Genomic DNA, 25,544 nt, shown 5'->3' with positions numbered 1-25,544 from the left:
GGATGCACTAAAATGAAAATTCTGGACCAAAACCAAAAATTCAGGGTTCACTTAGCCGAAACTGAAAGTGCCCCCCCCCACACTTTTAATAAAAGTAAGTTACACACCAAAATTGTACAAAAAAATGATATATTATGATTGTTAACAGCAGTCTCAGGCATACCCAGATTCCAGTATGTACTGGTTGGCTGGGCATTGTATTTTTTGTCCAATTTTAGTGTGTAACCACGCTTTTATTAAAAGTAACACACCACAATTGGACAAAAAAAATCAATAATATGACTTGGCATGATAGGAGTGTGATTGCTAACAGCAAAACACTCTTTTTATACCCAGGCAACCAGTGAATGCTGGAACCTAGGCATGATGGGGGGACTGTGATTGCTGTTAGCAATCACATTCCTATCATCCCAAGTCAGCCAATACATGCTGGTACAGGGTGGCTGTAAGTGCAGACCCCATACCGCTGGCAGCAAGGGGGGCAGCTAGCCAGGTTTCAGCATGTACTGGCTGACTTGGCATGATAGGAGTGTGATTTCCAACAGCAATCACAGTCCCATCATGCCTAGGTTCCAGCACTTACACATCCATGCTATCACACACACACGAATTCATTCATTCCCTCAATCAGACATACTCATTCACACAACCTACCCCACCCCCTTACCTGCTCTACAGCTCTCGATGCCGCTCACAGACTTCAGCAGGGGGCGCGGCCTCCCTCGTTCTCCCCACAGAGAAGGCAGGACTGGAGCAGAGAATGGGCCCTCCCTCAAGTAAGCAGCAGGGCTCTTGTGATCCTGGCTGCCGATCTCACGCGGGCCGCACCTCGAGGTTCCGCGGGCCGCATTTGGCCCGCGGGCCGCATGTTGGACGCCCCTGGCATAGGTGTATGCCAGGACCTATTGGTTGTCCAGTTACTATATGACCATATATTTATAGTCGGTATCGATATCCATATACCAGTCCAACACTTAAAATAAAGACACATGGGTTCAGACACACAGGGACAACAGCATATCCAACCCCCCCCCCCCCCCCCCCGAAAGAGTAGAGAGAAGAAAAAAAGATCTATAGTCTGCTGACATTGCTGGTTGGGTGAATACAGTCCTGTACTATAGGTTTAGCAAAATCTGCCTGTAAAAGGCTGTCAGGATGAACACCTTCCAAATGATAGCCAGCAGAACCCAGGACCGAAAGGGCACACACAGTGGCAGGAGTGAAATACAGCAAATACTGATGTATACTAGGGGCAGCCTCACTTCGTTCTGCCTGTTCTTTTACTTCTGTGCCACTTCTGGTATTTCTAATTTCAATCTTTTTCTTATTTCCAGTGCTGTTCCTAAAGACAAGGACAAACAGTGTTTCAGGCTGCGCCAGGGTGCAGAAAAGAAGATTGTAATTTATGTCCAGCAGACATCCAACAAAGAACTAGCCATTGAGAGGTATTTTCTTAGATTTTTTTGTTTTGCTTGTGCACCCCATGTTACCATTTAGTAAACTAAGATACGATACTGCAGTCCCTAATGTGGATAACCTTTGGTAACATTAAGAATTGCATAAGATCTTACAAATATGTTTGGTGATTGTTACTGAGAAATCTGTTGGGATAATTGATGTGTAAATGTTTAGATATATCCTAATTATTCTGCAATAAAATTTAACTCCCTGTTTACAAAACAAAAGCGAGAGATGGCACTTTACTACCAAAATTTTACAATGTTGTATAGTGAAATCTTGCTTTGTATATTGAGGGCACACTTTTTTTTTTATCCCTATCTTTGTTTTCTTTAGTTTTTGGGGTTGATGCATATAAAAAAACTACCGTATTTGCTCGATTATAAGACAAGGTTTTTTCAGAGCAAATGCTCTGAAAAAGACCCATCGTCTTATAATCGGGGTCGTCTTATAACCAGACCTCAAATAGGTCTGACTATGAGACTAAGATCCAGATCCCCTGCAGCGCTGCAGGGGACCTGGATCCTCCTGTCTTATGACCCCCCCCAACTTACCGGTGCTTCTGAGTCCCCGGTGTGTAGCCGGTGCAGCGTGTAGACTCTGCAGCCCTAAGGAGGTGCGGTTAGCAGCAGGGGTTGTCTGCGTCCATCAGGGAAGGTCTGTGCGATGGACGCAGACAACCCCCACTGCTAACCGCACCTCCTTCCGGCTGCAGCGGAAGTTATTTACGCGAATCGCATAGACGTCTACCTGCTTCCCCGACTAGTACACACCGGGGATAAATGGGGGCATAAGGCATTTCTGTAGGCGGAGTGCTCTATGAAATGCCTTTTAACCCCCTTAATACCACTCTGCCCCATAATATGCCTTTTAACCCCCTAAATGCCAGAGTGGCATATAGGGATATAAGGCATTTCTGGAGGCAGAGTGGCATATAGGGGGTCAAAAGGCATATCATGGGGCACAGTGGCATATAGTAACATAGTTCATAAGGTTAAAAAAAGACGAAAGTCCATCAAGTTCAACCTATATACATATTGTGTCCCTACTGTGTTGATCCAGAGGAAGGCAAAAAACCCTTATGATGCCAATTGCCCCATACCAGGGGGAAAATTCCTTCCCGACTCCAAATATGGCAATCAGAATAAATCCCTGGATCAACGTTCTGTCCCTATTAATCTAATATCCATAACTTGTAATATTATTGCTTTCAAGAAACACGTCCAGGCTCCTTTTGAACTCTTTTATTGAGTTTACCATAACCACTTCCTCTGGCAGAGAGTTCCATAATCTCACCGCTCTTACTGTAAAGAACCCCTGTCTGTGCTGGTGTAGAAAACTTCTTTCCTCCAGCCGTAGAGGATGTCCCTCTACATGTTATAGATACAGTCCTAGGTATAAATAGGTCCTGGGAGTGATCTCTGTACTGCCCCCTTATATATTTATACATAGTTATTAAGTCCCCCCTAAACCGTTTTTTTCCAAACTTAATAACCCTAATTCTGATAATCTTTCTGGGTACTGTAGTCCTCCCATTCCCCTTATTACTCTGGTTGCCCGTCTTTGAACCCTCTCCAGCTCCACTATAACTTTCTTGTACACTGGTGCCCAGTACTGTACACAGTATTCCATGTGTGGTCTGACTAGTGACTTGTGCAGTGGTAGAATTATTTCCTTGTCGTGGGCATCTATGCCCCTTTTGATGCACCCCATGATTTTATTTGCCTTAGCAGCAGCTGCCTGACACTGGTCGCTACAGGTAAATTTACTGTTAACTAAAACTCCTAAGTCCTTTTCCATGTCAGTCATCCCCACTGTTTTCCCATTTAATACATATTCCCAGCCTGGATTTTTCTTCCCCATGTGCATAACCTTACATTTATCTGTGTTGAACCTCATCTGCCACATCCCAGGCCAAGCCTCCAACCTATGCAGATCCATTTGTAATCGTGCACTGTCCTCTACAGTTACAGAGCTTAGTATCGTCTGCAAAGATTGATACTTTACTATACAATCCCTCTACAAGGTCATTAATAAATATATTAAAAAGAATAGGACCCAAAACTGACCCCTGTGGTACCCCACTAGCAACAGTCACCCACTCAGAGTATGTACCATTAATAACCACCCTCTGTTTCCCGCCCAAGCATTCTCATTTTATGTACCAGCCTTTTATGTGGCACCGTATCAAATGCTTTGGAAAAATCAAGATATACGACATCCAGCGATTCACCCCGATCCAGTCTTGAGCTCACCTCCTCATAAAAGCTGATCAGGTTAGTTTGACAGGACCGATCCCTTGTAAACCCATACATTTATTTTCATTGAGATACTCCAAAATAGCATCTCTTAGGAAACCCTCAAACAGTTTACACACAACAGAAGTTAAACTAACAGGCCTATCATTCCCCGGGTCACTTTTTGTCCCCTTTTTGAATATTGGCACAACATTTGCTATGCGCCAGTCCTGGGGAACAGACCCTGTCACTATAGAGTCCTTGAATATTAGAAATAGGGGTCTATCTATTACATTACTTAACTCCCTTAGAACGCGGGGGTGAATGCCATCTGGACCTGGTGATTTGTCTATTTTGATTTTTTTTTAGGCGGCACTGCACTTCTTCCTGGGTTAGACAGGCGACATGTCAGGGCATTTATCTCATCCTGCTGTATATTACCTGGCATTTCATTTTCCTCTGTGACTACAGCAGAGAAGAATATATTTAATAGATTAGCTTTTTCATGATCCCCGTCTATAACTTCTCCCTCGTTACTTTTTAAGGGGCCAACGCTTTCATTTTTAACCTTTTTACTATTTATGTAGTTAAAGAACATTTTGGGGTTTGTTTTACTCTCTTTGGCAATGAGTCTTTGTCTCCAATTTTGCTGCTTTTATCTGATTTTTACATATTTTTTTTTAGTGCTTCCTCACTGCCTTCCTGTTTTAGTAGCTTAAATGCCTTTTTTTTTTTTTTTTTTTTGCCATTTTATTGCCCCCTTTACATTTAAGGTCACATTAGTTACTCTGTCAGGTCTGTTGGTTAATATTAAGTCCAGTAGGGCGCCCCCTCTGGTCGGGTCCTGTACCATTTGGGACAGATAATTATCCTTACTTATAGTCAGGAACCGGTTTCCTTTATGAGATTCACAGGTCTCGGTTTCCCAGTTTATGTCGGGATAGTTAAAGTACCCCATAATAACCACCTCATTGTGATTTGCTGCCTTGTTTATTTGCCTTAATAATTGATCTTCTGCTGCTTCCATTATATTTGATGGCTTATAGCAAACCCCGATCAGTATTTTATTATTTTTCTTTCCATATATTTCTACCCATAATGACTCCACATTATCATTTCCCTCACATATATTCTCCCGCAGTGTGGCCTTTAGGCTGGACTTTACATAAAGGCAAACTCCTCCCCCTTTGTTTTTTTTTCGATCCTTCCTGAATAGACTATACCCCTGTATGTTAACCGCCCAGTCATAGCTATAATCCAACCATGTCTCTGTTATACCCACTATGTCATAGTTTTCTTCAGACATTATTAACTCCAGTTCGACAGTTTTATTGGTCAGACTTCTGGCATTAGTAAGCATACAATTTAGAGGTGTATGTTTTTTTTTTCCCTATGAAGCCTATCCCTGTTAACTAATCTAACCCCTCCCTCCGCTCCACCCCCAGGTACATTTATAAGCCCCAGCTCTCTATCTACACTATCTTCCCCTTCTATATTGTAGTTTCCCTCCCCCCCTTTCCCTAGTTTAAACACTCCTCCACCCTTCTGGCCATCTTCTCCCCGAGCACAGCTGCACCCTCCCCATTGAGGTGCAGCCCGTCCCTACCGTAGAGCCTGTATCCGACAGAGAAGTCGGCCCAGTTCTCCATGAACCCAAACCCCTCCTTCCTACACCAGCTTCTGAGCCACTTGTTTAGCTCCCTAATCTCCCGCTGCCTCTCTGGTGTGGCACGTGGTACAGGTAATATTTCAGAAAATACTACCTTGGAGGTCCTTGCCTTAAGCTTGCTACCCAAGTCCCTGAAATCATTTTTAAGGACACTCCGCCTACATCTCACTTTGTCATTGGTGCCAATGTGCACAATGACTGCTGGGTCTTCTCCAGCCCCTCCCGGTAATCTGTCAACCCGATCCGCGATGTGCCGAACTTGAGCGCCAGGCAGACAACACACTGTTCGGCGATCCCGGTCTTTGTGACATATCGCCCTGTCTGTCCCCCTAATAATTGAGTCCCCCACTACCAGCACCTGTCTGGCCTGCCCTGCACTCCTCCTTACTGGAGCAGACACCCCTCTGGTGGTCAGAGGCAGTGACTTGCTGCAGTACTGCTAACTCTGAACTAACATCCCCCTCATCTGCCAACCGGGCAAACTTGTTGGGGTGTGCTAGATCAAGACTAGCCTCCCTGGCACTTTTCCCCCTACCCCGCCTTCTAACTGTAACCCAGCTAGCTGCCTGACTGTCCTGTACCTCCATCCCACTATCCTCCCCCACCTCTACCCGCGAGAGAGCTTGTTCAGTGAGCAGCAGACTCCTCTCCAAGTTGTCAATAGATCTCAGTGTTGCCAGTTGCTCCTCTAGACTCAGGATTTGTGCTTCCAAATGAGCAACTCGCACATCTCGCACAGCAATATGCACCCTCGAAGCGCTGCTCAAGGATTACATACATTGAGCAAGATGTACACCTGACCGCATATAGAGGGTTAAAAGGCATATTACGGGGCACAGTGGTATATAGGGGGTATAAGGCATTTCTGGGGCATAGTGGCAAGCCATGGGGCAGATATGCATAACTGGGGGGCAGGTTGGAAAATAAAAGGAAATAAAAACAAAATATTTTTCTCAATCATAGCTTTTATTTAAAAAAAAAAAATAGTTTACATAGTGTACATGAATTAACATTTACTGGTAAAACTTTTTTCGTATAGGGTCGTCTTATATTCAGGCTTTTTCTTTTTTTTCTTAATATTCAGATTTTGGGGTGTCGTTTTATAATCTAGCAAATACGGTAATTCTTGCTTGAACAACAATCTCATGTCTGGTGGTTTGCAATTTCCATATCTCACCCACTAAATAGATATCTCTGATACATTTGTGCTATTTGACCTTTATTCCTGTAATTGCAGGTGTTTTGGACTCCTCCTCAGTCCCGGTAGAGATGTCCGAAACAGTGACATGCATCTGTTAGAACTGGTGAGTAGAAGATTATTTCTTGGGAATTTATCTAAATTTTATGATTCGTTAAGTTGTACATGGGTAACCTGACAGAAAACCGCAAAATGTATCGGGCAAACAGAATAAGATAACTGTATAGTTTTTTGCATTCCTTAGGAGTCCATGGGTAAAAGCTCTGATGGGAAATCTTACATCATCACAGGAATCTGGAATACAAAATCTCCACATTTCCAGGCTGTGAATGAGGAGACACCAAAAGGTATTCAGACTGTCTCTGGTTGATCAATAATGGAAATTAGAGCTTGATCTTGTTCAATTAGAAATGAAAGCTACTACAATGGTTACTTTCTACCTCCAATACATTTAATGAGCGTTAGACGGCACAGGTTTGCTTTTCCTTTGGCTAATATCTGCAACGGTGTAAGAGTGATAATCATTTAGAGTTATAAACACACAGCAGAACAGCATAGATTACATTTCTTAATTGGACAGTCCACCCATCCAGTTGTACTCTAATGTATATGATAGCTGCAAGATACCGTTACATCTTCATGGTGTTCCTTTTGCAAATGCATGGAGGGCTCCTGCATATGTTCCTTCCTCCCCCTGGTTTGCATGTAGGAAATGTGTTTGCCTGATTTTATACACCTGATAGCAATGGGTAGGGCTAAACACCTAAACTGAATAATTAGGAGGGGTGTGCACATGCTTTTCGTCATAAAGTGTACTTTAACATGCATTATTGTTTAATAGACGTGTCCCTTTAACACAGATTTATTAAGAATCCATTAACCGTTTATTATATAATTTCCTTGGTGTAACTCTTCATTTCTTGTATCTTTTATTATGTGAAGTGATAAGTATAGTAATGCACATCTGTTCTCACAGACAAGGTTCTTTATATGACCACAGCAGTTGACCTTGTGATCACTGAGGTGCAGGAGCCTGTTCGATTCCTCTTGGAGACCAAGGTCCGGGTCTGTTCTGCCAGTGAGCGTCTATTTTGGCCATTTAGCAAAAGGAGTTCTACAGAAAACTTCTTCCTGAAGCTGAAACAGGTAATCCAGACCTGAATCAATGTTTTTCGTTGTAATAATTAATTGTACTTTGCATGCTTGGGTTAATGCGGAAATGGAAATATACAGAACTGAATCAACATACACAACAAATATAATGTATGAACTTTTTTTTTTTCTAATATACAGATGCTCCAAACCCACCAAAATTGGACAAAAAATCAATTATATATATATATATATATATATATATATATATATATATATATATATATTGCTAACAGCCATCACACTCTTATCATGCCCAGGTTCCAGCATGTACTGGCTGCTTGGGCATTATAGGAGTGTGATTGCTGTTAGCAATTATATATATATATATATTATTGAATTTGAATTGTTCAAATTCCAATTTTGGCGACCAACGCACAGGTAAGCAGCCTGGCTCCTGTGGACGATTATGTTCGGCCCCGTTATTTTTTTTTATTTCGGTATTTTGCCGATAATGCCCTTTTCGGCCGAAATATTCCGTCCACAGATATATTGGTGCATCCCTACTTTTTGTCAATACTTTGTGCTACCCCCTTTTTGCCAAGATAACAGCTCTTAGTCTTCTCTTATAATGCCTGATGAGGTATGTCAAGGGATCGGAGACCATTCTTCCATAGAGAATGTATCCAGATTTAAAAGGTGAACTCTCCTCTTCGGTTCACCCCACAGGTTTTCAATAGGGTTCAAGTCAGGGGACTGCGATGGCCATGGTAGGACATTGATTTTATGCTCAGTAAACCATTTTTGTGTGATTTTTATGTGAGTTTTGTATCATTGACCTGCTTGAAGATCCAATCATGGCCTATTTTAAGCCTTCTGACAGAGGCAGTCAGGTGTTCATGTAAATATCTGTTGATATTTAACCATGGACAGGATATACTTTTCCAAATGGCTACTGGTGTTTATTGCCAGAAAGCTATAGTTTTGTTTCATCTGACCATAGAACCCGATCCCATTTGAAGTTCCAATAGTGTCTGGAGATGGTTCAGTTTGTTTTAGGATGACCTTTTTTTCTCAAAACCCTCCGAAACAACTTGCGATGAAAGTGACGTTGGATTGTAGTTTTGGAGATTTTCTGACCCCAAGATGCAACTCACCTCTGCAATTCTCTAGCTGTGATCCTTGGGGATTTTGACTGGAACTTCTTAGTTATTACTCTGATGATGGAAATGAGCATTTTCAGTGTTTTTGTTATTGTCTTATAATCACTTCCCATTTTGTGAAGCTCAACATACTTTTCCTGTACATCACAGCTATATTCCTTGGTATTACCCATTGTAATTTGGCCTATGTGCAGGGCCGGCCCGACAATGGAGCCGAGTGGAGCAACCGCTCCAGGCGGCACTTTTTTTTTTTTTAAAGCCGAGAAGAGAGCAAGAGAGAGAGGGCGTCGAGTGGTTTTCGCTTACCAAGTTGTCAGTACCCGCTTGGCGCCCCTCACTCTCTCCTCTGCGAGCCCTCTAGCTCGGTCTCGGTGCCGGCTTGTAACGTTGAGCACCGGCGCTCAGCATTACAAGCCGGCACCGAGACCGAGCAGGGTGACTCACCGCAGGACTACTGAAAGGTAAGTACGGGGGGGGGGGGGGTAGATAATGGGGGGGGGCGGCGGGGAGAGGAAGGGTAGATGATGGGGGGGGCATTTTAAACTTCGCCCCTATGTAATGCCTGTCACTACTTAAGTGTGTTATATTTTACCTTCTATCTTTCTGCTCCACTAACCCCTTATCTCCTATATCTGCCCTCTTACTGCCCCGTCCACTTTAACACTATTTAACACTCTCTATTACAGCCCTCAAAGCCTGCAATACACTCCTCCATCTTCCCCACAACAACTGACTTTTTGCTCTCCCACCCACCCCAGTGTTGTCCTAATATATAGACAGTTAATTACCAGATCTATTTAACCCCTTAACGACAATTGCCGGTCCTGGCACGACACGGAAAAGCATGTGCTTTACGACAATTGACGTGCCAGGACCGGCACGTCTTTAAACGGGTGCAGAAAGCGATCTGTTTTCGCTTTCTGCACCCAAAAAACGTTGCTGAATGCCTCGACCTCGAGGCATTCAGCAACGCCGCTATCGGAACGAAGGGGCCATCTCTGGCCCCTCCACGGGGCGTCAACATCCGCCATACTTTGATCGACGATCGCCTCCTAAACTTAAATGGTGTCGCTGGAATGCCTCGATCAGGAGGCATCCAGCGACACCAAACACTTACCTTTCGATGGGCTGTGACCGCTCCGGAGAGCGGTCACAGCCACAGCTGCCGATGATCTTCGCCATCCAGCAAGATGGCCGCTGCCCTGTAACAGGAACAAACAAATTTTAAAAGTTCGCTAGACGGTCCAGACCATCTAGAGAACTTTGGCTCCACTTGCAGGTTGAATACAGGTACTGCATTCACCATGCAAGTCAATGGAAGCCAGCTTTCTAATCACAGTGTGATTAGTAAAAATAAATTAAAAAATAAAATAAAATTTATAATAATTAGAAAAAAACTAGTAAAATGTAAAAATAATTTCCCACTGATGTCACTATCAGGGGAACCTCCAAGTTGAAAAAAAATGTTAAAAATTTTTTTTTAAAAAGACAAAAAAAAAATATATATATAGAAAAAATATATTTTTGTGAGCAAGTCCTAAAATTAGCATATTAGCTTAAAACAATTCTCGCATGGAAAGAGTTAAAATACTGGCATATTAAATGCCCGTGGGGTGTCTACTTTTAAAAAAGGTATGATTTGATAGGGTAAATTGAATTGGCCAGGTTCAACAACGTCCCAATTAACACCGGGGGAAGGATGGCCACACACCTAATTTCCAATTAGAAAAATGCACACGTACCAAATGTGGCCTTTTAGTTCCCACAAAAATGACACACCCATGCATGTGGGATATCACTGCACTCAGGAGATGTTGCTGAACACATTATGGGGTGTCGTGTGACAGCGGCATATACCAGGAGCTGTAAATTCATACATAAAGTAGGTGTGTGTGGGAAAAATGCACACACAAAAATACTACTGCAAACTTTGAAAACATGCTGGTGGTAAAATGTGTGCATGCAAAGAGTTAAAATACCAGCATTTAAAATACCCTGTGGTGTCTAGTTTTGAAAAATATATGGTTTTGTTGGGCACACTGAAATGGCCCGGCTCAAAGATGTACCAAATAGGGCATGGGCAGTGGATCCCCAAATGCCAAAGTTCAACATTGAAAAATGCGCATGCCCCAAATGTGGCCCTTTTGCCCCCAAACGGCCAGGCAAAATCCTTCATGTGAGGTATCGCTGTACTCAGGAGATGTTGCTGAACACATATTGGGGTGTTTTGTGATAGTGACATATACGAGAACTTTTTAATTCATACCTGAAGTAAAATGTGTGTGGAAAACCAAATGCAAAAAAATGACTACCACAAAGTTTGACAAAGACTGGTGGTAGATATGGTGCATGGAAAGAGTTAAAATACTAGCATTTGAAATACCCTGGGGTGTCTAGTTTTCAAAAATATATGGGTTTATTGGGCACACTGAAATGGCCCGGCTCAAAGATGTACCAAATGGGGCATGGGCAGTGGATCCCCAAATGCCAAAGTTCAACATTGAAAAATGCGCATGCCCCAAATGTGGCCCTTTTGCCCCCAAACGGCCAGGCAAAATTCTTCATGTGAGGTATCGCTGTACTCAGGAGATGTTGCTGAACACATATTGGGGTGTTTTGTGATAGTGACATAAACGAGAACCTTTTAATTCATACCTGAAGTAAAATGTGTGTGACAAAACAAATGCAAAAAAATGACTACCACAAAGTTTGACAAAAACTGGTGGTAGATATGGTGCATGGAAAGAGTTAAAATACTAGCATTTGGAATACCCTGGGCTGTCTAGTTTTCAAAAATATACGATTTGATGGGGTAAATTGCATTGGCCGGGTTCAAAGATACCCGAAATGGCACATGAGGGGAAGAATTACCAGATTTGGAAAAAATGGCTTTGAAATAGCAAAACGCTACCTGTACTTATTGCCCCATAATGGGTAGAAAAAAGCAAAAAAACATAAAAACATTGGGTATTTCTAAACTCAGGACAAATAGTAGAATCCATTTAGCAGGTTTTTTCATTACCTTTTATAGATGAGTAAAAGATTTTTCAACTAAAAGTCATTTTTTTCTAAATTTTTCACCATATTTTATACTTTTTTTAGTAGTAAATAATATGATACAATCAAAACAATGTCATCTAAAGAAAGCCCTTCTTGTCCTGAAAAAAACAATATCTAATGTGTGTGGGTTCAGTAAACGGGAAAGAAGAAAATTACAACTAAACACGAGCAGCGCAGAAATGTTAAAACGGCCATTGTAGGGTACAAAAAGTAAAATCAGCCTTTGTCATGAAGGGGTTAAGCATGTCAGTAGAGGGCACCAACCCTTTGGATCCCTTTAGTACCCACTTCTCCCCATTAAACCATTCCAAGTACCATCCCTCTCCATCTCTCTGCCATCACAGCTATCCCAGTACCTCTACACTAACCTTTATATGTGAAACCTGCCTGCTCTGCTACTTCTGTCCCCCACATATTCCTCCCTATTCCTATCACTCGCAACCACCAAACTTAACCAACATGGTCAACCTAACCAGTTTTATTCCTATCATCTCCAACCATAAACTCCCTCCAGTCCTTAACTGTTCCATAACAAAGGCTCTCCTCCTCACTTATCATCACTTCCTTTTCCAGTCTACAAGATTTCACTCGAGCTGCCCCATATCTCTGGAATCTACTTCTACTGAACTTTCAGCTTTCACCCTCCCTCCCAACACTCAACAAAAATCCCAAAACCCACTTCTTCAGAGAAGCATGCCACCTTAGCTGCTAGAACTTCCTTGTCATTGAGACAACCACGACACTACCTCTCAACCTTTCTCTGTGCCTTATACCCCCACACTACCTCTCACCCGTCACTGATACCCCCCGCACTACCTCTCACCCCATTCCCTCAAGATTGTAAGCTTGCGAGCAGGGCTCTCTCCACCTAATGTATCGGTTTGTCTTAGTCTGTCAATTCTCGTCTTGTCATACCCCTTGAATTTATGTATTGTATTAAGCGCTGCGTAAATTGTTGGCGCTATATAAATAAAAGACAATAATAATAATAATGGGGGGGGCGGCAGGAAGAGGAAGGGTAGATAATGGGGGGGGGGCATATTAAACTTCGCCCCAGGCGGCATTTTGTCTTGGGCCGGCCCTGCCTATGTGTTACATAATATTTATACCCATGTGAATAGGAAGTCACAGTTGAGCAATTTCCTTTTCCTAGTCACCAAGGTGAACTAAAAATGTGAAATATCACTGGGAATATACTTCAACTATATTTATTTCAAATTAATTCATAGGGGTGCCAATAATTGTCGCGCATATATTTAACTTTTTTTTTTAGCTGTTTACAATTGTTTTATATCCATGAGGTCATACATTTTTTGTGTATTGTTTGAAGAAAAGATCAAAAGGTTAAACAATAAACACATTTTATATTTACCAAAGGTGCCAATATTTCTAGAGGGCACTGTAAAATAGCTGTTTACTGCTGAGATCTAAATTAATGTATTTTGTTTTCCTGGTTTCCATGCTACCTGTTTCATGAAGTGGTGCCAAAAATGCCAACTTCCCAAAATGCCACATTTTTAGTTTGGTTTAGGCTATCTTGGATATTCAGTCATATGATTAAGAGATTTTGTAGAGTGCCGTTTTGTCTCAGAGTACATAATAAAGTTCTCTATACAGAACGATCTGATCGGTCATTCATGGCTTGCTCTTTCTTTGTATTTGTGCATGGGCAAAAGTGTTTAAATTAATGTAATTTCTGTTAGGAAATTCCCTTTAACTGGAATCTGTTAACCCTAGTACTCCCTTTGATCAGCAATAAATGCTCTTTGATTCCCCTCTTCTTGGCTAGTTGGCGCGTTTGGTTTCCAGAAGGGTTAATGTGCCATTTTGCTTGATGGATACCAGCAAGAGTCAGCTCTTATTATTAATAATGACTATTTACTATATGGGATTTAATTCCTCTGTATGATTTGGTACAGATAGAAAGAAAAGAAAGAAAGAGTAACTGTGACACATTTTATGAAGTGATTTGCTTGGAAAGCGAATCGGAGAGAGAGCGAAGGAAAACGACAGCAAGCCCGTCAATTCGTCTCCCACACTGTGGACCTCAAGGGCCTAACATCCCTTCTCCACCTGAGGATGATGAGGAAGAAGGTGAGGTGTTTGAATGCAAAGGGCAGTTGTGTAGCAGCTGAATGAAGCTCTGGTCAGTTAAATGGGGGCTATGTTAAGTGTTAAGTTTGTCAATACAACGTTTTAGGCAGCAAAACCATTATTAGACTATTTTTAGAAAAAACTGTACTGCAGTTCTAGATCAACAAAGCTAGTATTTCGTATTCATGGGTCCTCAAACATAAGTCCCGCTACACAGAATGTTGCAGTGATTGTAACTTTCAAAATGCTGAAACGGCTGCAAAGTCTTCATGGTAATATTTATTTTGAAACATTGTTTTCCAGGCTTAGGAAAGGGATTTTCTTCTCCACATTTAGAGCATGCTTTCACATTGAAAAATTATTAAACTGACCTTTTCTGACTTTTTACTTAATTTATAACAAATCTGTCTGAAGGAGAGGTCAGTAGGGGACATTGTGGTTGACCCATCCCTGAGAACTGTTGCTTACTACTGTTACAAGCAACATCAAAGAATGGAGAACGCATTTGATTAACCACAGATTTGGCGCTTAGAGGCATTTTTAGTTTATCAGCAAAGTAATCTGGTTTATGGAATGTCTCAATGAGATGACCTGGGACCTGTGCCAAAATGGGCATACAAATTTGATCTGAGGAGCAGAAGGGCATGACTGTAACTGTAATGCCACATCTTTTCAATGATTCTGGTTTTTGGAAAACGCAGGAAATCCTGATATTCACAGACTGTCACATGTTTTGATTTTTTTTTGTAGCCCTAGAAAAAAAAAAAGATCCCTAAATGACCTTTTTAGGGTTTAAGGGAACATTTCCTCCTCTTGAGCCTTTTGTTGCATAAAACTTAAAAACATCAACATTTCAGATGAGCATCTTCTTCCGTCAAACTTTATTGTGATTATTAAAAGGAATGGATAGATAAGTCAGAAATGCTATTTTTAAGTATAATATCTGCATCCATATATAAAATAAGATGTATTTTTTATTCTTTGTTTAAAAAAAAAAAAAATTCCTTGTTTCAATCTTATATCTGGAAACACTGAGTCTGCTAGTTAAAAAAAAATAATTGTCAGCAAAAAGCGGTTTTTACATACCTGTCAGCATTCCTGTATATCTTAATATACAAACCCCATAGTCACATGATAAGAAATAATAATTGTTTAGTATTAAGGCACTCAAATGCATATGTATTACACTAAGCGTCAGGCGAAGCTCTGAAGCGGAGACCGTAGTAGTCTGTCAGACCAATGGAACCCCAAAAGACCCCAGAGGATTTTTTTTTTTGTTCTCACCCTTTCAACATATTCCCTCCGCAGGTTGAGCCCTTGAGTTGTAGTGTACCTGATCCTTGCGATGATCCTGATCCCTGAGGCAAGCTGTAGTTACGAGTGGAGAAAGCAGGATAATTGTAGGACAAGCCAAGGTCAGGATACCAGAGAGTAGAATAGCCTAAGTTGCCCGGGTCAATAACAACAAACTGATCATGAAAAATACCTGCGACAGCAGAAGCTGTGGTTGTACCCCTTGCAAGTGCAAGAAAGTAATCCGCACAACACCCCATAGACACTTCTCCCTTTCGTTATTTGGCTTATATTGGTGTGTTCGGCTTGGTATGTACCGTATTATTTTTTTATATTTTATTTTAATTCGTTCCTACTTTTTTACATATTCATACCAAATGGAAGACAATACATAAAAATAGTATCAAAAGAAAGCCCCATCTGTATTTGTAAATCAGTATGGATTGCATGGCTACACTAAACATGAAAAAAGGGAATCAAGGCTGAATATGCAAAGCTCCTTGGGCAACATTTTTGAGAAATGTTGGATATCAGAAATTGTAGTGAACAAATTAACTGAAGAGGTAGGTGGTCAAAAGAAGACAAATGAGGGAGGCATTAAGGATTTGTGGTGTAGGAGAGAGTGTAAAGAAGAAGAAAATTTTATTGATTGAATAATCTTAATAAAAAAGAAGCAAAAAAGTTTGAGGTTTTTACAGCAGGAAAAATGGACAAACTAGAAATGGTTCTTATCTGCTGTCTCTTTCATGAAATGTGTTTAATTTAAAATATACTCACTATGGCTATTTATATCCATCTTCAGATAATGATGAGCCCCTCCTGAGTGGTTCTGGAGATGTGTCTAAGGAATGTGCAGAGAAGATCTTGGAAACTTGGGGTGACCTTTTATCGAAATGGTACTTAAGTTAAAAAAAAAATGTGCTTGTGTAATTATATAGCAATATGAGTCTTAAAGAGTAATGTCCGATTAGCGTTGATATCAGCAAGCCGTGCCCTCTTTGGTTTAATTTAAAAGGCCTTTATACAGCCATTTCTTGGGACTTTCATATCTTGGTTAGGGAAATATCTGTTAAATAATTAATAAGGATTTTCTTTAACCCTGGCCTCTATTTGAATTCACTAAATAAACGGCAGTTTAAACAACTAAGTGCATCATATTTAACGGTGCTCAACACATGTATATAAATTATTATATTATAAAATGTATATAAATTAGCAGCCAAAAGACTAACCTGGGCACGAGCTTGATATGTTTTAGGAGTCAGAAAGCCACTAGCTGTCTACCTGATATATGACAAATACCGTATTTGCTCGATTATAAGACAAGGTTTTTTTCAGAGCAAATGCTCTGAAAAATACCCCTCGTCTTATAATCGGGGTCGTCTTATAATCAGACCTCAAATAGGTCTGACTATGAGACGACTAAGATCCAGATCCCCCGCAGCTGCAGGGGACCTGGATCCTCCTGTCTCCCCCTCCCCACTTACCGGTACTTCTGAGTCCCCGGTGTGTAGCTGGGGCAGCGTGTAGATGTCTATGGGATTCGCGTAGACAACTTCCGCTGCAGCAGGAAGGAGGCGTCCATCGCGCAGACCTTCCCCGGCTGTCAGAGTTCCCTGCACTGGTGCATAACTGGGGGGCAGGTTGGAAAACCAAAATATTTTTTTATTAAAAATAATAGTTTAGATGAATTAACATTTACTGGTAAAACCTTTTTCCTATAGGGTCGTCTTATATTCAGGCTTTTTCTTTTTTTCCTAAATTAATATTCAGATTTGGGGGGTCGTCTTATAATCAGGGTCGTCTTATAATCGAGCAAATACGGTACACGTTATAGAACAAACAGTATGTGGACACTTGACCACCATAGGTATATGAGCTTGTTGGACATCCCATTCCAAATACATGTGCATTAATACGGCGTTGGACCCTATTTGAGGCTATAACAACCTCCACTCCTCTGGGAACGTTCTTCACCAGATGTTTGCATGTGTGTTGTAATTTGTGCCCATTCTTTCAAAAGAGCATTTGCGAGGTCAGGCCTGGCTCCCAGTCTGTGTTCCAGTTCATCCCAAAGTAGTCCAATGGAAGTAAGGTCTGGGCTGTGTGCAGGTCACTCTAAGTCCCCCACACTACACACTCATCCAACCATGCCGCAACAGGAAAGGGCCTTCCCCAAACTGGTGCCGCAAAGTTGGAAGCATACAATTGTCTAAAATATAGTTGCGTGCTGTAAGCATTAACATAACCCTTCACTGAAGCTAAGGGGCCTAGCCCAAACCGTGAAGAACTAACTGCCTTAGACCGTTATTCCTCCACCATGCTTTGTAGTAGGCACTATGCATTCCGGTAGGTAGCGCTCTCCGCCAAAGCCAGATTTGTCTAGAGAGTGCATTTCCACTGCCCCAGAGTCCAGAATCGGTGAACACCGCTTCACCTGACGTTTGGCGTTGTTAATAATGAGCTTCGGCTTTTGTGCAGCTGCTCAGCCACGTAACCCATTTCATGAGGCTTCTGATGCACAGTGCTTGCTCGGGTTTGCTTACAAAGGCAGTTTGGAACTTTGTAGTGAGTGCATTGGAGTCCTTGCCCAAAATAACCTTTTGCAGGACTATATTGTTCCTTTTCATAATATGAAAAGTAATGTAAAAGTTTTAGAGCTAAGTGTGTAGTGCACAAACTATTTTTTAATAGAATTGTTAGTGAAGGTGTAGACGGTGTGAAACAAATGGTTTAATTATATTAGGGGGTCCACCGCTGCTGGCTGGTACTTCCGCCAGGGCTTCTATGGTGGAGAACCCGGAAGGTAGTGTGCTCCATTATAGAAGCCCCGGCGGAGGGCAGAAGCGGAGGATGGCTGTAGGATCCGGTTCCCCTGCAGTGCCGCTGGGGATCTGGATCTTAGTGTTATTATCTATTTGAGGTCGGATTACAAAACAAAGGGTATTTTTAAGAGCATTTGCTCTGAAAAAACCCTCATCTTATATTTGATCAAATCGATAATGAAATTCGTTGGCAATGATTTTCATTATTGGTTTTATCGATTAGTTGTTGCAGCCCTAATTATAATTTCTTCCCCATTATTGCTGCCAGTTCCTAATATGTTGTTTGCTTATACAGCAGCATGATTTTATGCTGTACATTTATTATTCTAATCATTAAAGCAGAGCGCAGATTAAATTGATATACATTTCTTTTTCTATAGACAGATGTGTATATATGGATCGGTTTTACATCTATATGTTCCTTTACCCAGAAATATGTTATTGCCACCAGATGTAATAATGTAGATGAGAATGTCTTTTGGAAGAATAGACTATACAATTTTTAGAAAATGTTAAAAAATCATCACCACAAGCAAGATTTTTTTTTCTTTATTATGATGAAATTTTTTATTTATTTCAGGCATCTGAATCTAAGCGTGCGGCCCAAGCAGCTTTCAACTCTGGTGAGAAGTGGTGTACCCGAGGCTCTACGAGGAGAAGTGTGGCAATTGCTCGCTGGCTGTCATAACAATGATTACTTGGTGGAGAAGTACAGACTCCTCATCACTAAGGTAAGAGCAAAATGTTGGGTTGCGCAAGTTAAACAATCTACACTTCATGGGTTGTCAAGCACTGGCATTTCGGCTTTTGCACAAAATAGTTTTTTTCCGCTTTTTGTGGAATGGGAGCTGCAGTGTAATAAAAGCTGGAGTGTCAAAACTCTTAAAAGGTTAGCTAGCTGGATTTTGGACATGCTCATAAACCCATTGTGCAAGCCAAGCAAATTCCCATGCATGCAAACACTTCTCATAGCATGATATAATCACCAACTGCCAGAGGGGCTGGATGTGCTGTGAGCCGTTTCTGGTTATTACTGTGCTTCTAATACTTAAGTACGGTCTATTGCAGTATTCTTGATGGTAGTAATTTTTCTATGAAATCCTGCTTGTCATTTTCTATACACTTGCTATATGTAGATTAACTTTCTGTACTTATTCTCTTTGAACAAATTGGTTGGTATGTTGTATCAATAATCATAAAGTGCTTGACAGTCAGATTTGATTTTGTCCCCAGTGCTGGGTATTTACATTGTTTAGATATCATAAGATAAGAACAATATACACCTGAAGTGTCAATATTAAATATAAATTAATGGGTAAATCATTAATACTGGGATTTAGAAGTTCCGTGGAAAAAATATTTTCTTTAGTATAGTACTGTATACAGTGATTTGGTTCAGCACAAACATGTTTCATGTTGTTCCAGTAAACTCCCTTTATCCGCAGACCTGGAAGCTGCCATTGTAGGCAGTCATGTAATATTTTGGGGCGGCTCCCTGCTTAATCACCACACTGAGCAAATTCTTTTTGGCAATGCTAATGAAGTCCTACTTATTTCTTCTATAGATTTTCATTTGTCAGTGTCCAGTCGGATAATTACACTGCCACAAGGCACTGTGATAGAGTGGGTGTGTTTGTCTAGTAGATTGAGCTACAATAGGAACTCGAACACTAGGGATAATAATTCTGGACCGGAACCGAAAATGACATAATATATATATATATTGTTAACAATCACACTACTATGATGCCCAGGTTCTAGCATGTACTGGTTGTCTGGGCATGATAGGCGTGTGCTGTTATCAATCATAAATATATAAATTATTATTGTATTTTTCTGTCCAATTATGGTGTGTTACTGACCGTATTTGCTCGATTATAAGACAAGGGTTTTTTTTCAGAGCAAATGCAAACATATCAAGCCATTCATAGACACTTAGTTAAGGCCAATCAACGCATCAGTATCAGTATTGAGGGCAAGATCAGTCTTCACAAATTGAAAGAGCTGCACGTTTGAGTCACGTTTACCAAGAATTACCCAGACAAATACTGGAGCAAGCAGTTCAGAAAGCGGAGCAAACCTAATAAATTGTTAAATTATTGTTTGATGTCGCAATTTGCGGAGATACAGATTAGAAACTACACTTGTCTGGATTTGGTCATAACAAACAATGTCAAGCTTTTATCAAATGAAGGGAACATTTGGGGGAACAGTGGCCACTACATGGTAACAATTGAGGTTTATTAACAAAAGTAAACTAGTGGATGCTCCACCAAAGCACTGGATTTTATGAAGGTAAAGTGATACGCTAATATAAAAATAAGTATTAATAGACACAAATGTGACGGTGTGTGCTCTAAAAACCAGACCTCACCACTGCTAATAAGGTGAAAACCCCCCCATAAATAACAACCCACTCTGTGAATGTGATAATCGGGATGGATTGACTGGGATGAATTGTTTTCAAGAAGGAACATGGTTTTAAAATACGTAGGTGGTAACAAATATTGCAAAATGGCAGTTAAAATAACTGTCTTATTTTATACTTCAATAAGACAAAAAACTAAGGCAGGAGGAAAATGATCAAATTCTCAGCTAGGTTGTTACAGACTGGTGAGTCTGACGTACTTGAAAACTTGTTAAGGGATGTTTCTGCTCTGTTGTTGGTAGGTGTTTTTCTTTTATCATCACATTAATCAGTCTCTTGCATTCCTGTTTTATTGGTGATGTTGCAGCGATCCCTTTTAGGAAATATGCAATATCTTTGTTGGTATTGCTTGACTTGCAGCGAACAATTATTGTTTTTTTTTTTACATTTTTTTTATATTGGATGTTACGTTAAAATATTACCGAGAGAATTTATTTTTTTTCTGGCTCCAGTTTGCTTTTCACTATTGTTTCCTTTTAATTGAGTGTTTCCCGTCACTGTATTTTCTAATTTTACATTTCAACCTCCCTTTGGTCCTTCTGTATTGATGCTGTGCTCATGTTGTCAACGATTGATAAATGTCTGGAGCCAGACCTGGAGTCTCAGATGAGGACCTCCTCAGAATCCTTGGCTGGGTCTTCTTACATTATAATCTGCGATTTCTGAGCATTGCCAATGCAGTAGTGTGTGTTCTAGTTCACGCGTTGTGCACATGGTGTATTTAACATATCTTGTGGTATTAGGGATTAGGGCTGCAACTAACGATTATTTTAATAAGCGATTAGTTGGCCGATTATTTTTTCCATTAATCGGATAAAAAAATTCAATTTTTTTTATTTAAAATAATGTAATAAAAAATGTACAATTTACACTTTCATCTCTTTATTGTAATGGCCGCTCTCTCTCTCTATTCACCTTCTTATTTTACTGACATAATAATAAAAGCTACAAGAACCCAAACACCGTGTTTCTCAAATTAGGTTTTAATACAAAGTTATTAGTAAATATTAATTCATATGCTATTTTTCATATTTAATAAAAACTATGAGAAAAAAAGCCTTTTTATATTTTCATTTATTTACCAAACTGTCCCCAGTTATGCACATCTGACCCCCAGCTTGCCACTCTCCCCCCATATATGCCTTATACCTCCTATATGCCAGAGATTCCACTGTGCCCCCTGATATGCCACTGTGCCCCCGATATGCCTTATACTCCTTATATGCCAGTGATATGCAACTGAGCCCCCTGATATACCTTTTACCCCCAGATATATCTTATGCCCCCTTGATATGCCTAATATCGATATGCCTTATACCCCCTATATCAGGGGTGTCCAAGTTTTTTCTGCAGTGGGCCACTTCATCAGAATTGTATACGTGCGCGGGCCGCACTCATTTTTCACTGTGAGAAAATATGGCCTTTAATAAAATATGCAGATTAAAATAAAGTAAATTTCACAAAACCTTTACTTTTTCCTCTCACTGATTTCTGGGCCTAGAAAGTTTTGTGACTACGAATTCAGGATAATTAAAAATGAAATAGTTCTATTTATTCTAGGGATGAACCAAAATGAAAATTCTGGACCAAAACATTCACGGTTCAAAATTACCCCCACCTTTAAAAATAATAATAAAAACTCAAATTTTTAATAAAAGTAGGTAACACACAATTGGACAAAAAAAAATAGCAATATGACTTGGCATGATAGGAGTGTGATTGCTAACAGCAATCACACTCCTATCATACCCAGGCAACCAGCAAATGCTGGTACCTAGGCATGATGGGACTGTGCTTGCTGTGATTGCTGTTAGAAATCACACTCTTATCATGCCAAGTCAGCCAGTACATGCTGGTACTGTAAGTGGCTGTAAGTGATGTGCAGACCCCATACTGCTGGCAGCATCAATACACAAGGGGGCAGTGTTACAGGGTCACCGTACCCAAGGCTGGGTCCCCTGTTTGAGGGCTGAGGAATCACCAGTCAGTCCCTCATACGGATAGCACTCAGCTATCCACGGATCATCCAGACCACCATTCGTAGTAAACCAAGAAGAACTCTCTTTATTACAAACACACAGAATTTATATACAATCTCAATGCAATGTGTACCGAACCCAACCCCCAATCCCATCAGCCACATCCCATCACAAATCCCATCAGTATACAGGAGATGTATCAGGTGAGGGGATTACAGAATACAATGGGTTCCCCCACCTGTGTTATCCCCCCTGTAGTGCGGGTGCCGTCTGGGCAGACAGGGCTGTGTTGGCTGATTAAGAGCCCCAGCCAGATTATAGGATCGTCTCTTTGAAGGCTGGGGCTGAATCCACATCAGTCTCTGGGCCGGTTACACAATAATACACAATATAATATATTACCGGGTCACAGTATACGGAGCCGGACACAAAAGTGCTCCGTGACCTGGCTAAACTTCATATGACACATGAGCCAGCTAGCCTGGCCCTGTCACAGATCTCCCCCTTGACCAACGGTCCGGCAGACCAGGCAGATCCACCCGGGTCTGCTGCAGGCTGTCCGAGTGGACAAAGTTCACAGGTGCAGGCCTTAGTTCATGGCCCTCTTTGTCAGAATCATCCATTGAAGGTGGGCCAGGGCCCTGGTTGCCCAAAAGGATAGTCAGTAGTCCTCTGTGAATTGGAGGACGGTCCCAGCTCAGCTGGGGGCACATGGCTATCCCCCTCACCGGGGTAACAGGGGCACGTGGAGACTCTTGCTCCCTAGTCTTGGGAACTGAGTCTGGGGCAGCTGCCAGGCCAGGGTGGTTGCATGGAAGGAAAACCCTGCTGATCGGGCCGGGGGCACTTGGGGAACCAGGGAAACACGTAGAGGTAGTAAGCGAGGCCTCTACCGGGACACTGGAGTGACCTAGGGGACACTCTGGGACAGGAACAGGTGCCCTTACAGGGTTATTGGGCGAGCTAAGCAGCACTGCGGGGTACTCAGGGGACCCAGGGGAATACTCCGGGGCAGGGACAGGTGCCAATACTGGACCACCGGGAGGGTTAAGCAGACCCTCGATCTTCCTCTCTGGGACAGGTGCCTCTGCCTGGGCACGGGGAGAGTCAGAGGAACACTCTGGGACAGTGACCTGGGCTTCTAGGAGGACACTTGGGAAACCAGGGATCACTTCGGAGAACACAGGGATAGGAACCAGGACCTGCGCCAGGCTACTGAGAGGACCCAGGGAACTCGGCAGCCCCTCTGGTGTCCTCGCTAGGTTAGGGAACGGTGCCTCTACTGGGTCACCGGGGACTTCATAGGGAACCTCTGGGGCAGTGACCCGGGCTTCTTCCAGGACACTCAGGAAATCAGGGGGACAGTCTGGGGCACTGGCTTCTACGGGCATAGCTAGGGGTTTGGTGAGGGGGATTGAGCCACTTACTCGGGCGGTGGGGACAGTCATCTCTTCTGCCGGGGTAGAGCAGCCAGGGTTGTTGGTGAGGACTTGGGTCGGAGCTTTTGGCTTCCTCCTCCACTTCTTCTTGCTGGCGAGGACCTCGGTTCTTCTCGCCAGGGCAGGGGCCGCAGAGTAGGTGAAGAGGACCTCGGTCCCACTCCCGCAAGTTGTAGTACCATGCTCCCAGTCTCCTTGTAACTCCTGAAGCTCTACTCTCCGCAGCAATTCTTTATAGTCCCTCTCGAGCTGCCATTCCTCTTGGACCAGGCAATCCATAACAGCCTCCAGCTCGGGGGGGAATAGCATAAACCAGGACTTCTGCACGGTTGTCCCAGATTGTATCCCTGCGGTACTGGCACGGGCTTCCGAAGGACGAGTCAAATTGGAAGGCATCATATATCAGTCCTGGGTCGACGGGGCTATACAGCATCAGAGGGTCGCTGTGGTCTTCACCTGCTAACTGCTGGGAAAATCCCTGGTAGCGGCTCTGGAGGTCGAGCTCTGCATATATGAGACCCCTCAATTCATCTTCCCACTCCGGCAATGGGTTCTCCCCCAGGAGTGGAACTCGTAGATCCCACATTGTCCAGTATTGTGCCCAGTACGTTTCAAAGTGGGGATGGGAGAAATCATCCCTCCAGTCTGCAGGCGCAGACTCTAACTGCCATTGCTGGTGTTCCAGCTCACACACCTCGGCTGTAACCCGGTCTGTCTCATCCTCTGGTTCTCGGAAGGATTGGATATCCTGGTATGATATTTTGGTGTTCTGTTCCCCTAGTCTGGGAGATACAGACCCACTCTGGCTCAGTTCCTGGTGACACATTTCAATCACCGCCGTCACTTGCTCCGATGTAGCCCCTCCTGGGTACAGGGATAGGTGCCATAGAATGTTCTTTTGTAGAGCACTCAGTCCGAGGCTCTCCTCTGGGGCATCCTGGTGCCGGTCCATCTCTCTGCAGTCCGCAATCAGAGTAGCCTTTCCTTTGCTACAAACCTCCAGGAGCTCTCTCGGTGTCTCTCGTCTGCAATCCCAGTTGGTGGTTTGGATTTCACCCAAGTCGTGGGATTCTTCCCACCGCTGCCACCAATGTTACAGGGTCACCGTACCCAAGGCTGGGTCCCCTGTTTGAGGGCTGAGGAATCACCAGTCAGTCCCTCATACGGATAGCACTCAGCTATCCACGGATCATCCAGACCACCATTCGTAGTAAACCAAGAAGAACTCTCTTTATTACAAACACACAGAACTTATATACAATCTCAATGCAATGTGTACCGAACCCAACCCCCAATCCCATCAGCCACATCCCATCACAAATCCCATCAGTATACGGGAGATGTATCAGGTGAGGGGATTACAGAATACAATGGGTTCCCCCACCTGTGTTATCCCCCCTGTAGTGCGGGTGCCGTCTGGGCAGACAGGGCTGTGTTGGCTGATTAAGAGCCCCAGCCAGATTATAGGATCGTCTCTTTGAAGGCTGGGGTTGAATCCACATCAGTCTCTGGGCCGGTTACACAATAATACACAATATAATATATTACCGGGTCACAGTATATGGAACCGGACACAAAAGTGCTCCGTGACCCGGCTAAACTTCATATG

General features: G+C 42.3%; 1 protein-coding gene across 1 annotated transcript in view; it reads left to right on the top strand.

The window, feature by feature from the left end:
• LOC149287610 (rab GTPase-activating protein 1-like) overlaps positions 1-25,544 on the top strand; it is a 68,635-nt gene that overhangs the window by 5,015 nt on the left and 38,076 nt on the right. The window contains exons 6-12 of the mRNA XM_089492648.1: positions 1,335-1,445; positions 6,602-6,668; positions 6,807-6,909; positions 7,539-7,708; positions 13,797-13,971; positions 16,067-16,160; positions 18,670-18,820. Coding sequence (XP_089348774.1) covers positions 1,335-1,445; positions 6,602-6,668; positions 6,807-6,909; positions 7,539-7,708; positions 13,797-13,971; positions 16,067-16,160; positions 18,670-18,820 — 871 coding nt within the window. The remainder of the gene's footprint in view (positions 1-1,334; positions 1,446-6,601; positions 6,669-6,806; positions 6,910-7,538; positions 7,709-13,796; positions 13,972-16,066; positions 16,161-18,669; positions 18,821-25,544) is intronic.

Source organism: Sceloporus occidentalis, unplaced genomic scaffold (assembly GCF_023333645.1).
Source record: "Sceloporus occidentalis isolate IW3139 unplaced genomic scaffold, rSceOcc1.0.p SCAF_58, whole genome shotgun sequence".
Taxonomy (NCBI): Eukaryota; Metazoa; Chordata; class Lepidosauria; order Squamata; family Phrynosomatidae; genus Sceloporus; species Sceloporus occidentalis.
The sequence above is the reverse complement of the archived record's forward strand: the minus strand, read 5'-3'. Positions and strand labels throughout refer to the sequence as shown.